The following is a 15,554-nucleotide window of genomic DNA, read 5'->3' as shown; positions in this document are numbered from 1 at the left end:
GGATTTCTGGAACAGTCTAATTTGAACATAAGAGAGCAAACTAGTTAATGAAACTTTGTCACGCAACACGATAACAATCGAAAGCGATGCATCAAACCTGGACATGTTGACAAAATGGTTGTCTGCGATCTTCGGTGAACTGAAGCAAATTGATCCGTTGAAGAAAAGAAATCTTCATAGAGCCAGAAATGCTAGGATATTATATATGTAAATCATATGAATAAGTAATGACAACTGTTAAATGTGTTGTTCATCTGAGGTTGTACTTTCCCAATTGATGAACCACTTAACTCGATGTCCTTATACATAAAACCCTAGAGCTGAAAGGTACTTCTGCTTTTCAACGAGACTCTACAGAGTTTATCAGGCCTGTAAGCTGCATTAGTGTTGGACTGGAAGTTTTATATAGACATTTATAAAGGCATACAAATATGCAAAAATGATCTGCAAACTCCTAAGGTGAGTTATTTTCTACTTCCTCACATCTACAGGACGCTCTTCGTGAGTTCGCTTTGTAAAACTGGGTTAAAGGTGCAAACTGGACGACGGACATACAAAAGTGTGAACTGCAACTATTCCTGACTGCTGGTTCTCACCTGCGTCAGCTTAAACAGTGAGGTTTTCATTGGCCTTGGCAGGAGCGCTGAATGCCTTCTTTGTGTGTGTTTGTGTGTGAACACCTTGTGCTGATTTGGTGTGTGTGAAGCACGTCTGGCTTTCTTGGATAGAGCTCATAATCACACCGTGATTTGCAGTTGCATAGAAGATGGTTGAGTGTGTTAGATGTCGGAGCTTTGAGGCAGTGAAACGTTTGGTTGACAGAATCGGCTCATCTCTGCTGCACACACTCGAGTTCTGGCTCGCTAGATGTTGCAGCTGCTCTCTGGTGGATCGAAGTCTTCGTACGGCTCAAGGTTTTCCAAAATGGGAGCCATCCTGCCAGACATAAAAAACAAAATACAAACATAAAGATTTCTAACAGTACCTTCAATCATATAAATGTAACTTTTATTGGGATTTTATTGGATATATCTAAACGAAGCTAGCCTGGTAAAAAACACTGAAGAAGACAAGAAATTAATTGTGCAATTTATTTATTTCAAGGTCAGTTTAATTAACATAATTTTTTTAAATGATTTAAAAATATAATTTTTACTAATGTTTTTTAACTACTTATTTCATATTATTTCAGCAACCAAAACAGATTTAGTTTTAAATGTAACAGTTATGTATCAACAGTTAGCCCACCCTACTCAAACATCTGTGAAAAATCACTTAATTATTAAAACAATGCGATTCATGTTGGTGCTCTTATTTTGAAATGTAACTGGACTTAGCAGGGGGGAGGAGACAGGCTAACACAATCTGCCTGCCCTTAGATTATCTAACTTTGGTTCTGCCCAAAAGTTCTAAGAAAAGCCTGCCGTATCAAATGTGATACAAAGGATAACTCATGAAATAAATGATATGGCAAAAAAAATAAATAATTAGATTTTGCTTCAAGGCTTCATGAGGCTTCCTAGTTGTAAAAAAAATAAAATAAAATAAAAAAAATTCCAGCTCTCCACAGGAAGCTGTGGAGAGCTGGACATGGGAGCTCAGTCCTGAGGAGCTAGTATCGCTGTGTGGTATAGATCGATCTCTGCACCTGGATCATGGCAGCTGATAGGATGACTCTTTAGAGGGCAGGTAAAGCTGCACAGAGAACTGAAATTGAACAGAAATGGTCTCTTAGACTAAATTCAGCATTTGAAGAGCCTCACCAGGCCGCTGCAGGACGACAACAGCAGTTGGGTTTCTTCTGCAGCTTTGTGAGATGTCTCATCACATGGGGTACCACAGTTTTGTCAAATACTGGTATTTCTAAATTATTTATAGACAATATATCCCTTTCAAAATATCTTTTATGAAGCTTGTTTAAAATAGCTCTACTCTGTTTTGGTATCTTATATGGGCTGATATTGAGATCCTTACTTTCAAATTCAGCCCAGATTTTTTCAAACAGCCGATTAGAGTTTTCCTTTAGGCGGTCATCGGACAATTCTGTTTGAGACATGCATTGTCTCATCCAGGATTTTCTGGACAAGCAATTTCAGAGCATGGTTTTTGCTGACTGGTTTCCCTGCCTTCTTTTTTTGTTTTTTTGAGGACTTTCTTAAGTTTGTTATCTTTTTCTTAAACCATGAGCAACATCCTTTGCAGATGCTATGGAACTTGGTGGGTTCAGGTTCAGCAAAGTAGTTTTTTAAAACACTCCACAAGTTACTGGGTCATATACAGCTAAAAGAAAGAAACTCTTTCGATTTGCAATTAACTTTTTTAGTTAGCCTGTGAAAAATCTTTGAAACACTATCCTCGTTCTCTGGGGACACAGACACAAACTGTCCTTGACTTGCACTCCAGACTTTATCAAAATAGTATTGTTGCATGGATTCAATAATCTCTGGAAGACAGCGTACAGTAGATTTTTTAAACGCTAAATTGATCAAACTTTCAATTAATCCAAGTACAGAGGTTTTAACTCTTTTTTTCCTCTGCAATTCCTGCCTTGATAATCAAATACTGCTTGTTAAACGCATCTTTCTCTTCCACCAACATTCCTTTTCTGTTGCGGAAGAGGAATGTCTAACCACATCCACCTGGTTAGACGTTCCAGAATATGAGTCAGAATCTGAATCCGAGCTGCTTTCCATGACTGAATAATAACTTGTTTGCCAAAAAGGTATCCAAACAGGTTCCCAAGCCTCGTCATCCGTTGTGTCACCACCAGCACCTGGATCATCTGAATAGACTCTCCAATGCTGTTGTGAAAGTTCTTTCTCTAAAATAATTGGCAAACTGGCACCCATTCTTCAGAAAAATCCTCCGGGTTTCATTTGCCAAAAAAACTGGACTGCTCTCTGGTGTCCCTAACTCAGAAGGAGTATCAGCGAAATCCTCTTCAGTGGGGAAAAAGCCAAGATCGAGATTAGAATCGAGCAGAATAGCGTTGGAAGGTCGATGGCTAGGCTAACATGCAGCAGTGCAACAGGTTTTATTTACAGGGAGTAGATCTTTATCTAGCCGCAGTACCTGGCATCCCAGTTCTCTACGTCCTCCAGCGTGTCTGGCAGAGGTCGGTCAGCAGTTTCAGGCAGCGCCAAGGCCAGAATTGCTCCCAGAAGCGGGGAAGTGCCAAAGATGATGAGCGGCATGACAGGGTTGTGGTTGTGCAGCATGATTATAATGGGTGCCAATACGCCCCCCATCCTCGCAAACATGCTGGACACACCTATTCCTGTTTGCCTGCAGATACACCAAGTGAAGAAGCTGCAAGACTGCATGTGTGAGGAAACCTTAAACTGCTTGGCAGAAAACATAGAAGTCCTACCTTACCACAGTAGGGAAAATCTCAGCAGTGTACACATAGATGACAGCAAATGAGGCCGTAATACCAAACTTCCCAACCATAGCAAGTCCAGTCAGGACATTGGGATGATCTACAGACAAAGAAAAATGTTGACATTTTAGAGAGCAGAGTTTATATGTATTTGTAGTTGATGGATGGGATTGTTGGCCGGATGGACCAATGGATGAGATTAGTGATTGGTTAGTGATTGGTTGGAGAAACAACAAACCAACCACCATCTATCTATCCACCAACGATGTAATGGTGGATAAATAGATGGGTTATTTGGTTGGTTGGACAGGTGGACGGACAGATGTATGGAAAGACTAATGATGGATTGATGGACTGGTTGATTGGACAAACGGATGGAAGGGTGGATGAATTAGTTGGACGGATGAATGGACAAATGGATGAACAGATTGCTTTGTTGGACAGATAGACAGTCAGACTGACTTGCTAGTTGGATAGACAAATTAATTGGTGGGATGGATGAATTCATCTTTTCACATCTTCTTTTTTACATCTTTATCTATATTTGGAAGATAACTAAGTCAAATTTCAAACTTTTCCAGACTGTGTAGGAACCCCTTTGCATGATCTTGCAAAGCGCATATGATTTTTAAGAGATTCCATAACACTGCAACCAATCCCTGGTCTCCACCCTCGATACCTGCAGGGACGGCGAGCATCAACAAGCAGGCAAGACCCCCAATCGCCAGGAAGCCACTCTGGGAGAGGCGTCGGCTGAAGGGCAGGACGACGAGGACCAGGGAGCGAGCGGGGATCTCAACCAACCCAAACACAAACTGGGTCAGGTAGAGGTCCGTCCCCAACCGAGACACACCCAGAGACAGCCCATAGTACACTAGCACGTTCACAAACCTGTGATTGCAAACAAAGAGGAATCAAGAAAGATCTAGAAATAACGTTGAGGAATGCTGAAAAAGGCCGACAGAACATACCAGATGTAGAACAAAATAATGGTTCTCTTTCTCATCTGTGGTGTCTGGATTAGATCCATAGCTGAGTGACTTCGCTTTGAGCCGCCTAAAAACTCCCACTTTTCAGTCTGATGTGTAAATGAACATGACACACAAGCAAATAAAAAACTTGTTGGTACAAAATCACTTCAACACAAGTTTTACCATACAAATTTTACACAAACAAGCAGGAGTAGTCTTCAGCTGAAAGCAAAGCAAAGAACTCAATACAAATGGATGAAGATCCTCTGCAGTCGAGGAAATGCAACGTTCTATAACCACTAAGTAAGTTATCTAACCTTAATGCAACTCTGAGTGTTTTACACTTAATGAACGTTGAACATAAAAGACCCATAAACGAACAACATGTTAAGTCCTCAGCACTAAAAGGCCAGTCCAAACATCATCAGAGAAGAAATACAGTATCTGGTATCTCCAAGCCTTTCAGACTTGGACTGGTCCTCTTCCACTGTGTGTTTACATCCAATTTCTGGGAAAAAAAAAGTTTTTGAAAATGCATTTTCTTTGGTTGACCTTGAATCTGTGGATGGAGGGATAGACTGGAGGGCAGAGCGGCAGCAGCTGGATTAATTGAACAGACAGATGAAACTGTGAATTATGGGAAATTCCCCTACATTTTGGACTGGCATCTTTTTACTTTACACCAGGGGTGTAAAACTCCAGTCCTGAAGGGCCGCTGTCCTGCAGTTTTTAGATGTGCCACAGGTACAAAACACCTGAATCAAATGGCTTAATTACCTCCTCAGTTCTCCAGAGCCTTGCTAATGACCTAATTATTCTATTCAGGTGTGGTGCAGCAGAGGCACTTCTAAAAGTTGCAGGACACCGGCCCTCGAGGACTGGAGTTTGACACCCCTGCTTTACACTATCTGGTTGGATGGAAGAACGGACTGGTTGGTTGTATGTGTAGATGGATGATCCGATGAATGGTCAAATGGTTGGACTGGTCAATTGAACCAACAGACTGATACAATTATGGACAGATGGAAGGATGAATGAGATGAACGCACACCTGGACAGCGGGAGGTAAGACCCGGCCATTAACTAACGCCGCTTTGCGGAGGAGTGCGATGGCTTCCTCTCTCCTGTTGTTGGCCAGTAGCCACCGGGCAGACTGGGGCAGAACCCTGATGGAGGACACAGCAGATATAAGGGGAGAGGAGGAACTCAGCGCCACACAGAGGCCATTCATTGTATAGCACAAACACGCATAGATCCAATTTTCCGGTTGAACCTCCCACCGTATGTAGAAGATGAGCAGGAAGCCTGGGGCTGATATAGCGAGCTGCAGCTTTCTCCAGTCTCGTATCAGGTAGGCCACCCCTGCAAGCAGCATGTATCCCAGGCCGAAGGTGTAGTCCGTGATGATGCCCGCCAGCATGCGTCTCTTGGTACACGTCCACTCAGTACCTGGCGTTTTGGGAGAGAAGAGGACAAGAGAGGAAATGAGGAACCATTGATAATGGGCTTGACTGAGGCTTGGAGCTGTGAGGTGGAGGATAAAGTGTCAAGGGTTACAAAGAAAACAATTGATATTTAATAAAATAAAAAAACCATACAATTAATTGCAATAGGAGAGAAAAAAAATAGTAAGAAAAAATATTTTATGTCGCAAAGGAAATATGGTTCTCCATTGAACCTTGTTTGCTCTAGCTCCAGTTTTTAACTCTACAGCTCAAACTCTAACTGTAGATTTGGGCAAGTTTAGACAAGCAGCTATTTTCTGATACAGACTGATATAACATACATCCACCTTAAGAGAATAGAAATATACGCAATGTCACATCTATGGCAGGGAAACAGGAAGTCGGAGGTTATAACTTAAATGTTCATAGTTCACCTTGTCTTGTTCGTCTTTGAGTGTGATCGTTTAGTTCATACCAAGAACAAAAGCGTTGATGATGACTCCAGATATGGTGGTCCCAACTGCGAAGCGTAGAATCACGTAGACTGGGAAGTTGGGCGCAAAAGCTACAGCGACTCCAAACACAGTCTGCAGGGCGATGGACAGCAGCAGGACCAAACGTCGGCCGTACCTTTCACAAAGAGAGCACTCTTAGATAGAGACGGTCTGTCACATAAAACCCCAAGATAACTGAAGATGTAGTTTTTAGGGTTCATGTTAAATTTTCAGCCCTGATAACACATTTAAATGTTGAACCAGAAACATCTTCCAAGATAAGGCAGCCTAACCAAAGCCTGTCTTTATAAAATATAGCCTACAACACATTCTTGGTTGCAGATGTTCAGCATGTGAATGTCTCCTGGTAACGTGCCTTAGACTGTGTCATAATATTTAAATTTTCCTCTCTAAAGGTTTTTTCTATTGCTTCATATTGATACTGTAAGTGACTTGTAAAGTGGCTTCTAATTTTATGTTTGGGATTTACCTCCTGATGTTTTCTGAGTTTCCTTCCTCATAATTTATTCACCTTTTCTCCATGTTTCCAATAATCTTGTTTAAAGTATAAAAGTTTTTCTCTTTTCTTTTTTTGATGACTTGTATTTCAGTAAGAAACTGGCCGTTACGGGCAGCTTGGTATCTTATCATTCTCTGTGGCCTGACCTCCTGGCCCCTAATCTTGACAGCTTGCTCCATTAAATCTTCTTTATTATAACAAGATTTTCATTCCACATCAGCATTTTCATTTCTGACTCACAAAATGGTCACTGTGGTTTCTTGCTGTGGTTGTTTTTTTTCTTTTTTCTTTTCACTTAATGAACAACCCAAGGTTTACGAACAAGCAGCAAGCTTCCATCCTACAGGTAAAGCTTTATGGCAGGGATTAGCTAAACTGTAGCTGGGACTGGTTCAGACATTGTTCTATGCAGAACATCTTCATTCTCACGTTGCTCAGTTTTTTTCACAAAAGTATTTTTATTAAATATGTTATAAATTTACAATTCATAAACCCAACACGTTAAGTATTACGTTAGCATACTAAATATTTAGCCCCAAAACAAATAATTAGTAAGCAAACTAAACATTTAGTTTGAGACAAAATATTTAATTGGCTAGAAAACAAACTAATTAATTAGTAAGTTTGTAAACAGTTAGCTAGCTCAGACCTAACTGAATATTTAGCTAACCCAGAGCTAAATATTTTTGTTTGTGGCTAAATAGTTAGCTTGCTCACAAATTTATGGGGGAAAATATTTGGCTTGTTAGCTAAATGACAACCTAAATATGTTATTTCAGCACTTCTCGCTAATTATTAGCTAATGATATTTAGCTTGTTAGCTAAATATTTAGTTTGGTAGCTAAATATTCAATATGTCCTATATTATTTAATTTAGCTCAGTAATTAGCTAAACTTGTTACTTTACTTACTAACTAAATATTTAGCTGCACAGCAAAACATTTTGGTCAGAGCCAGATAAAAAGCTAAGTCCTGCTGTCTGTAGCTGCCTTCAACCAGCCTAATTAATGTCAATGCACAACAGGATTCCTTATCAGAAGAGTTGGACCCAAGAGCTGAACTTTTAAGGTGCATTCAGGGACAATTTGTACACCGGATTGTGTATATATCACAACAACTCCAAAGTGACGTAAGCATTTTTTTTTTTAAATCCTCAATTATCAAGGCTGATTGATTAATAACATCGGTCATTTTCAGGTGGTTCTATTGTATAATTTATCCAGGATTTGGCTTTATCAGATTATTTTTAATTCCCTTAAAATAATTAAAAGAGAGCTTCTGACAGTTCTACACTAACAACTCTTTCCAGGTCTAAGACCTAATAAATCAAAGAAACGACACTGCTGAATAAAGTAAACATGTATATTTTTTTGTTTGTTTCTCTTGATCGAGGCGTGCTGAACTGTGCCTTTAAATCCGAGGCACCTGCTTTTACACTCTCCTGAATTATGTTTTGTTTTTGCTGGAGAAGGACACTACCATTTCTGAGAAGATGTCATACATCTGAAACAAATTCCACCTCACAGCAGAGGTCACCAGTTTGAGTCAAACCTCCCTGTGTATTTTTAACTCTTGAACTAACTCGCCGCGGTTTGTCAGCTGCCCTACTTACACAAAACAACCACATGCCAGCAGGACTCCTCCAGCGGCACCCGCCCCTTTAACCACGCTTTGATGCCGAAGATCAGCCTGGATCGGCCGAGTCTGGCGTCTCGTCTCAAAGTCCGAGATTCGAGCCTTACCTGTCAGCCATGGCTCCGAACAGCACAGACCCCACCAACAGGCCGAACATGTAGATGGACGATCCGAGGCTGTTCAGTCCAGCTTTGCTGCACACCAGGTCCCACTGGGAGGAGAAGAAAGGAAATAGTTAAAAGTTGTTACTGAATCCTATTTGTTCTGTCATTTATAGATGAGTTTCTCCAGGTGGGACGCAGGTTTTACTTGTTTGACATTTTCACCTCGTACCATATTCATACTGAAGTCAAGGTGCTAAAACAAATGTTTGTTTTTTTATTTTTAATCAAGCGTCTTTCTTTTTAACTTATTGAGCTTTTCTGCATCCGTGATTTTTCTGATTTCATGCAGAAAGACGAGACACACCGAAACAGATTAAAACACATCTGAAAGGAGATAAAAGGTGTCGCACGAGGAATGAAAAATGTAAATGTGTCAACAGTTAGAGCCAAAAGCATCTACTGTGTAGAAAACACCAGTTAGGTGTTTAAAAAAAAACACACAAAAAAAACAAGCAGGAGAGAGCCAAAACAACCACAATGTGCTAAATGTTACAAACTATTTGTAGCAGACCCGTATGGAAGCAAAGAAAAAAAAAAACCCAAAAAAACCAACCACAAATCATATCTGTGTGGTTTGTGGTTGTTTGGTCTGTCAGGAAGTCTGTTGCATGTTGTGTGTAAGTGTGTGTGTCAGAATCACACACAATAGTGTTTTTTTTCTCCCCCTATATACTTGCTCATATTGTGGTCAACTCTTTAATTAGATCTATAATAAATGCTTAGCAGTGGCGGTTTTCGGTGTGGCTCCATCAGCAGCTGCTTTAGGAACAAGTTTCCTTTTGGTTATTTGCAAACCCGTTCCATAGGGAGTTGATAAACCCTCTGGAGGTGAACGATGCAAAGACTTATTCACTCTCAGATCGCTCGACAACAACGTCTGCACAACATAAATGTCATCATCTGCTGGTACGCTCACAACTGGAGACAAACAAGGGAACTGAGCCTGTAATTGGGTGCGTTTATGTTTGCGTTATTCAAAATGTTTACTATTACTAATAAAAAAATAAAAAAACTAGTTTCAGCTAACAAATAAATACAAACACTAAAGTGTTGTAGGATATTTCGGCCCCCATGAAATCTTTTTTAATATTTTCCAAATTCCACTTTTTCCGTTCAAATTTTTCTGAATTCCTCTTTTTTCCATTTTATCCATACTCACTAACCCAAAAAGTATGAAGTATGAGGTAAGAATAAAAAAAAAATGAACAAACCAATATCTAAAGGCCAACATTTACTATTTATTCTGTTTCACAAATATAACAGACCACTGTGGTTCAACAGAACATTTGTTTTATAAGGTGTTAAAATGTGTTTCCCCTCAGTCCCTTCTAACAGATAGCCTCCCCTTTCAGCCAATATCAGCTAATTCTGTGAAACTCCGCGGTTTATTGTGGATCTCATTTTGTTTGCTAAATACCGAGATCGCATCCGTTGTTTCTGCATCGTGGAACTCACGAGGCCCTATAAGTGGAAATGGACTCATACCAACACAAACTGTTTTGGGACCAGTTTATGTTGACTAAGCAACTCATATCCGCCGTCACCGGTGGCCATGCTAACTAGCCTGAGCATCAGGAAGAAGCTGTGGAGTAACAGCTAGAGATCAAGATGAGAGGAGAAGAGGCAGCGTATACAACCATGATTGACAGTGCTAAGACCCTCCTCTGATTGGTTGTTGCTAGCTAGCAGAGGCGCTTAATTTTTTTCATAGTTTATCTGTCTCATACAATACTGTCACAACATAATGACTGTACAATTTTTTTTATTTTATTATTTGTTTTATTTTTTTAACAAAAGTTTTGCACCTGGCTGCTGCAGAAGGTTTGTGCTGATGGGCCCCTTTGGGATCATCCGGGACATCAGTCACGCAGGAACCGCCACTGCTTGTTAGGCAATGTGGTCTATTTTATTACAAATATATCTTTAAACAAAACTTATGAATTTATTCTTGAGCTGAGCTCTTATTTCCGCATCGCATCATCCTCCGGTACCTCGGTGACAGTGGTGCTGTGGAAAACCTCCGTGCTGTAGACCCAGCCGTGGCCGCACGGGTCGCGCTCCGTCCGGTTGCCCTGCAGCCGCAGCATCACCTCGGTGGAGAAGCAGGAGGAGTCCGAGAGGGTGACGTTCTCTGCGGGGAGCGAAGTCTGATTCCCCGCTCCTGAGCTGGAGCTTTCCCGGCAGCGGTAGGGCGGCGTGGCCCCGGTGAAGATGCTCACCATCATGTGGAAGGCGAGAAGGATCTGAGGCAAACAAATCCAGATGTACAAGATCTTCTGATATTTGCCAAAGCCGCCGATGGCAGCGAGGATCTGGTCGAAATTCATAGGGTGGGAATTTATGGGGATCTACAGGTCAGCGTGGAAGAGTGGCTCCTCTGCAGCACCAGGCAGTGAATCAGACCAGGACGTAAACAAGGTGTATCTTCTCCTCCATGAGCAGCAGAAAAATAAACTATCTGAATCAATTCCAGTCCGAGGTCATCTTCCTCCCTCCGTGCCTTCACCAGCGAGGCGCTTTACGCTTTCCAAACGCCGAGTTCTCCTGACCCACGGGTGAAAACCAAACCTTTCATCAAAGTCTCTCTCTCTCTCTCTCTCTCTCTCTCTCTCTCTCTCTCTCTCTCTCTCTCTCTCTCTCTCTCTCTCTCTCTCTTCGCATCACATAATGGAAGGAGGAGCGCGTGCAGGTTTACCAGCCGGAGGTAAACCGGGAAACTGGATGCAATTAACGGTCCACAATGATTGGTACTGTTGTTTTAAGAAGTGGAAGAGGACGCGCATCCCTCAGAAGCCCCTGTGAGCTTCTGGTTTCCCACTCGAGGCGGAATTTGGGGAGAAAAACGCCGGGGGTGGTGTGACGTATGCGCTGCTTACTGTACAGGGCAGGGCCATGTGTGCAAAATCCTGGACAACACGCATATGTGTGGATTTTAAAGGCACGTTTATTACATAATATTCAATATGTTGGTTTTCTGACTCGTGACGCACAGGACGCGTCCTAATTCATAATTTAATGGCGTAATTATCGTTTTATAAGCATCTCATTTGCATAAATTGGTCGTAGAGCACGTGCCTTCGGCTCACACCAGCTCTCTGCTGCCATCTACTGTCTGATCAGGTGGTGGAAGATTTAATGTAAACTTGGGGTGTTTTTGTTAAACCGAAACTGACATAATTAAAAACGAGAAGAAAAAAAACAAAAACAAAAACAAAAAAAAACAAATGTGAACATTTTACATAATTTTTTTTTTTTAATAAATCTTTTAAATTAATTAAAAAATATTTGTATTAATTAAAAAATTAATAAAAAAATAAAGAGACATAAATACATCTATAAGTAAAAGAGAACATTTAAAAATGCTTTTAAAAACAGTAAAATTTAACTTGTGTGCTTAAATGTATAATTTGTTGAAACTAAATTGAAAAGATTAATATGAAGTTGAAAACAACAATAACTGTTATGAGCATTTCTTGTTATGATACTGTGTAAATACACGCCAATGTAAATAAAAATGCTGTGACCTGTCAGGAGAGCTAATCAGTGATGCAGAATGAGAAATGGCTGTTATAGAAGGTCTGAGTTACCCGATACTCACCGAAGCACATCGACTGATTACTGGTTTGGGTCACTGAATGCAGAAAAACAAGAACATGAATTCTGAATAACATTTTAAGTCACAGCACTAGAAGTAGACAAAAGTAGACAGCAACCCAGCTAAGTATTTCCAAAAGCAAAAGAGGGGAAAGAGACACTAAAACACAAATTTAAAAACAAACACACACAAAAATCAGAACAGAAACTCCAACCTCACCAGAAAACTTTTAAGAATAATCAAAAATATTTTTGAACTATTCATTTCAAACAGTTTGTTCTTCCTGAATGGAACAACTTGTGTAAATGGCTGCGCAAGTTAGAAATTGTACAGAATTTTTTTTCAACTGATACCATCAGTTGAACCAAATATTTACATACAGTGCTTTAAAAAGACGCACACGCCTTTCTATTTCTACCTCTCCGAAGTTAAATCAGACCAAACTTCTCTTGTTTTAGGCTAGAATTGCAAAAATGATTGCTATTTGCTAAATTGCCAGAAAACTTGGCGAGAACATTTGTTTGTGTGTGTGTGTGTGTGTGTGTGTGTGTGTGTGTGTGTGTGTGTGTGTGTGTGTGTGTGTGTGTGTGTGTGTGTGTTTTGGTAATTTTCTTTGAATTCATAAGCTCATAGAAAAGGTTGGTGGTCAGTTGATATACAAAGAAAGATAGAGAGCCTAGATCTGAGAACATGGACAGCTGTAGAGCATGGTGGCGTCAGCATCATGCTTTGTGGATGTTTTTGATGTTGGTGTTACTTGTGCATTACGCAAATCGGATGAACTAATTAAAAATGAGGAGTTTTTCAAGCAAATTTCAAAGAGAAACATATCAGAAATGACCACAAATTAATTCACAGATAATATACAAGCAATATTTGATCTTTAAAACAATCATTTCCCTAACGTGTTACATGTTAATGCTGTTTGTGATCATCTATTTATTTATTTTTGAACAGTGCACCTCACCAGCTGCGGTTGCTTTTGTCGCATGCGTTTTCGTGCGTGAAGCTTTTATTTTGAAAGCGGAGCCCAGAAGTCGTCCCGTTTCTGCCTCTGACGCCGTGACTGCATGTAACACAAGCTTCAGAGGAGAAGCGCTGGAAAGGACGGACAGGTGGAGGGGGGCGCGATGGATGGATGAGAGGCCGAAGGAGTGGACCGGGTCCGGACGTCGTTTGGAAACCAGTCGGAGTTCTAACTGATCCTCCGGAGCTGCCAGCGCTGCAGAGAGAGAGAGAGAGAGACAGAGTCCCAGATCTCCCGTCGCTCCGCCCGGCCTGCCTGCCTGCCTCTGTTCTTGCCCATCCCTGGAATATTACCCCAGCATCATCATCACCCCCCCCCCTGCCCGCCCGGCTGTAGTTTCCCCTCTTGGATGTTTCACTGAGTCGGGACACTCGGATCTTTTCATCGTGAGAGTAAGTAGAGAGCAGCACAATGTCATCCAGCATAAGGTCAGCTGATCACGTCCCGCCGTGTTAGAGAGGGGACACATGATGTCGAACAACGAGGATTTTCATCCATGACGCGACCTGCTGATGGAGATGAAGCCACGCCCCCTCAGACAGCGTTCAAATAACATTGTTTCTATGGTTTCTGGCACATGCAACTGTGAACTCTGACCTTATTGGCTCGTACTAACCACACCGACTGCAGAGGCAGCTTTAACGGCATGATTCTTAATTTAGGTTAATTAGATAATAAGTTCTGGTCTGAGGGATTTGAGAAATGCCAATGTCAGCAAGCTAGCAGAGCCCGTCCTAAACAGAAAGCGGTCTGTATTAACCAGGCACCACAGCTCAGCTAACATTAGCTTCGTGGCATCCATACTCAAATATTTATGCATCATACATCACCGTTGTTGTAGCTATTAACTAAAAAAAAAAAAAAAAAAAGTCACATCAGCTTGTTGCAATAAATGTCTTCACTGTTTGAAATGTTATGTTTCTTATGCTGGTTTGTTTTTAAGAAGGTTGAGTAAAGTCTAATCAGGTCAATATTGTTTCTTCTCTAACCAAAATAAGCAGAATGTTTGCCCCAGCTGTTTTTTTTTGTGTGTGTGTAGCTATTTTTTCACCAAGACAATACGATGAATATCCAAAATTAATTATACTAAACATTGTAATGTTAGTTTTAATGAGGGGCTTCATGTCGCCTGGACTTCTAAAACATCTGGGTTTTCGGTTTACACCACAGGTTGAATTTGGAGGAATAATGTCACTGTTTGTGTTTTGCATTTGATTAGCAAGCGTTGCTTTCGGGACTCCGTTTTGTTCTTAACTGTACCTAAAACAGAGATAATCTGTCTGTTGTGGAAGCTTTACAAAACACATGCACTCAACCTTTGTTTCTATTATTCTACTGCACAAAAACACCCACCCAGGCTCAACTAGGTGCGCCAAAACGCACACGCATACACGTAAACAGATGCTTAAATTAGCCTCTGGTTTTTGAAGCTTGCGCGCTCGATGTTTGATCTGTCACAGCAGTGATGCCACAATTCCAGCCCGCAGTGTGTTCACTTCTGTAGCCACGTGGTGATTCCTGCAGAACTCAGTCGGAGCTGCAAGGTCACAGAAACTGATATCACTGTGGATGTGTGAGGCGTTCTGGGGTGACTGCAAGGTCAGAGGTAGCGTCATTGCTATTTAAAATCCTTTCAATGTATCCTAGACTAATTTTCTGCAGCTGCACAGATTTAGTACACTAAAGAACCTTGCAGCTCACTTCATCCAATAATTGGCACATTTAGAGACTCAAATTTTTGACCAGTAAACTAACTTGAGCTCAGTCGGATCGGACAGAGCATATTGGCGAAAATCAATTTTCATGTTCTGCCACAGATTCTCCATTGGATTTAGGTCATGACCATCCTTTGATCTAAACCACTGCACTGCATGTCTGGTCAGATCTCTAACATTGTTACCTTTCGGTCGCTTCTCCCCACAGTATGATGTGTCTATCACCATGTTTCACCAAAGAAATGGTGTACAGAGGTTGCCATGCGGTTTTAGTTTTCCAGTTTTCCACCACAAAATAGATTCGCTTGTAGGCGCAAAAAAATTCAGTTTTTCAGAACAGAGTGTAAGCTCATGTTGACACAGCATGTCTTGATGCTGAATCCCAGTATTTTTGCTGAAATCAAACATTTTTGTGAACTAGAGTTGTTTATGCATCAATTTAAAATTGTCACGAGATCATAACAGCACGGAAGGAAGCTAATGAAAAGAAAGCACAACTAATAGCGACAGCTAGTGTGGAGCATCGGCTTGTCTGTTTGGGTGTACAGTCAGAGCTAAGAGCGGTGGGATTGTGATGCGATGTGCTTCAGTGATACAGATGTCTTTCAT

General features: G+C 41.0%; 1 protein-coding gene across 2 annotated transcripts; it reads right to left on the bottom strand.

The window, feature by feature from the left end:
- Nucleotides 1–381: 381 nt before the first annotated feature.
- Nucleotides 382–11,807, bottom strand: LOC103472089 (solute carrier family 22 member 13). Of its 2 annotated transcripts, none has more exons than XR_534805.3 (10): nucleotides 10,600–11,807; nucleotides 8,552–8,655; nucleotides 6,271–6,425; nucleotides 5,631–5,799; nucleotides 5,402–5,516; nucleotides 4,351–4,457; nucleotides 4,059–4,270; nucleotides 3,376–3,479; nucleotides 3,073–3,285; nucleotides 382–936 (listed from the first exon to the last, which is right to left on the bottom strand). XR_534805.3 is itself a non-coding variant. In XM_008421468.3 (10 exons), exons 1-10 carry the CDS (start codon nucleotides 10,933–10,935, stop codon nucleotides 864–866), a joined length of 1,593 nt encoding a protein of 530 aa, XP_008419690.2. In that variant the 5' UTR covers nucleotides 10,936–11,807; the 3' UTR covers nucleotides 382–863. The 2 variants fall into 2 exon arrangements, 1 of the variants encoding a protein (XP_008419690.2); XM_008421468.3 differs by having other exon boundaries at nucleotides 3,371–3,479.
- Nucleotides 11,808–15,554: the final 3,747 nt, after the last annotated feature.

This window comes from Poecilia reticulata, chromosome 11 (genome assembly GCF_904066995.2).
Source record: "Poecilia reticulata chromosome 11, P_reticulata-male-v2, whole genome shotgun sequence".
Taxonomy (NCBI): domain Eukaryota; kingdom Metazoa; phylum Chordata; class Actinopteri; order Cyprinodontiformes; family Poeciliidae; genus Poecilia; species Poecilia reticulata.
This window is presented reverse-complemented; position numbering and strand designations above follow the sequence as displayed.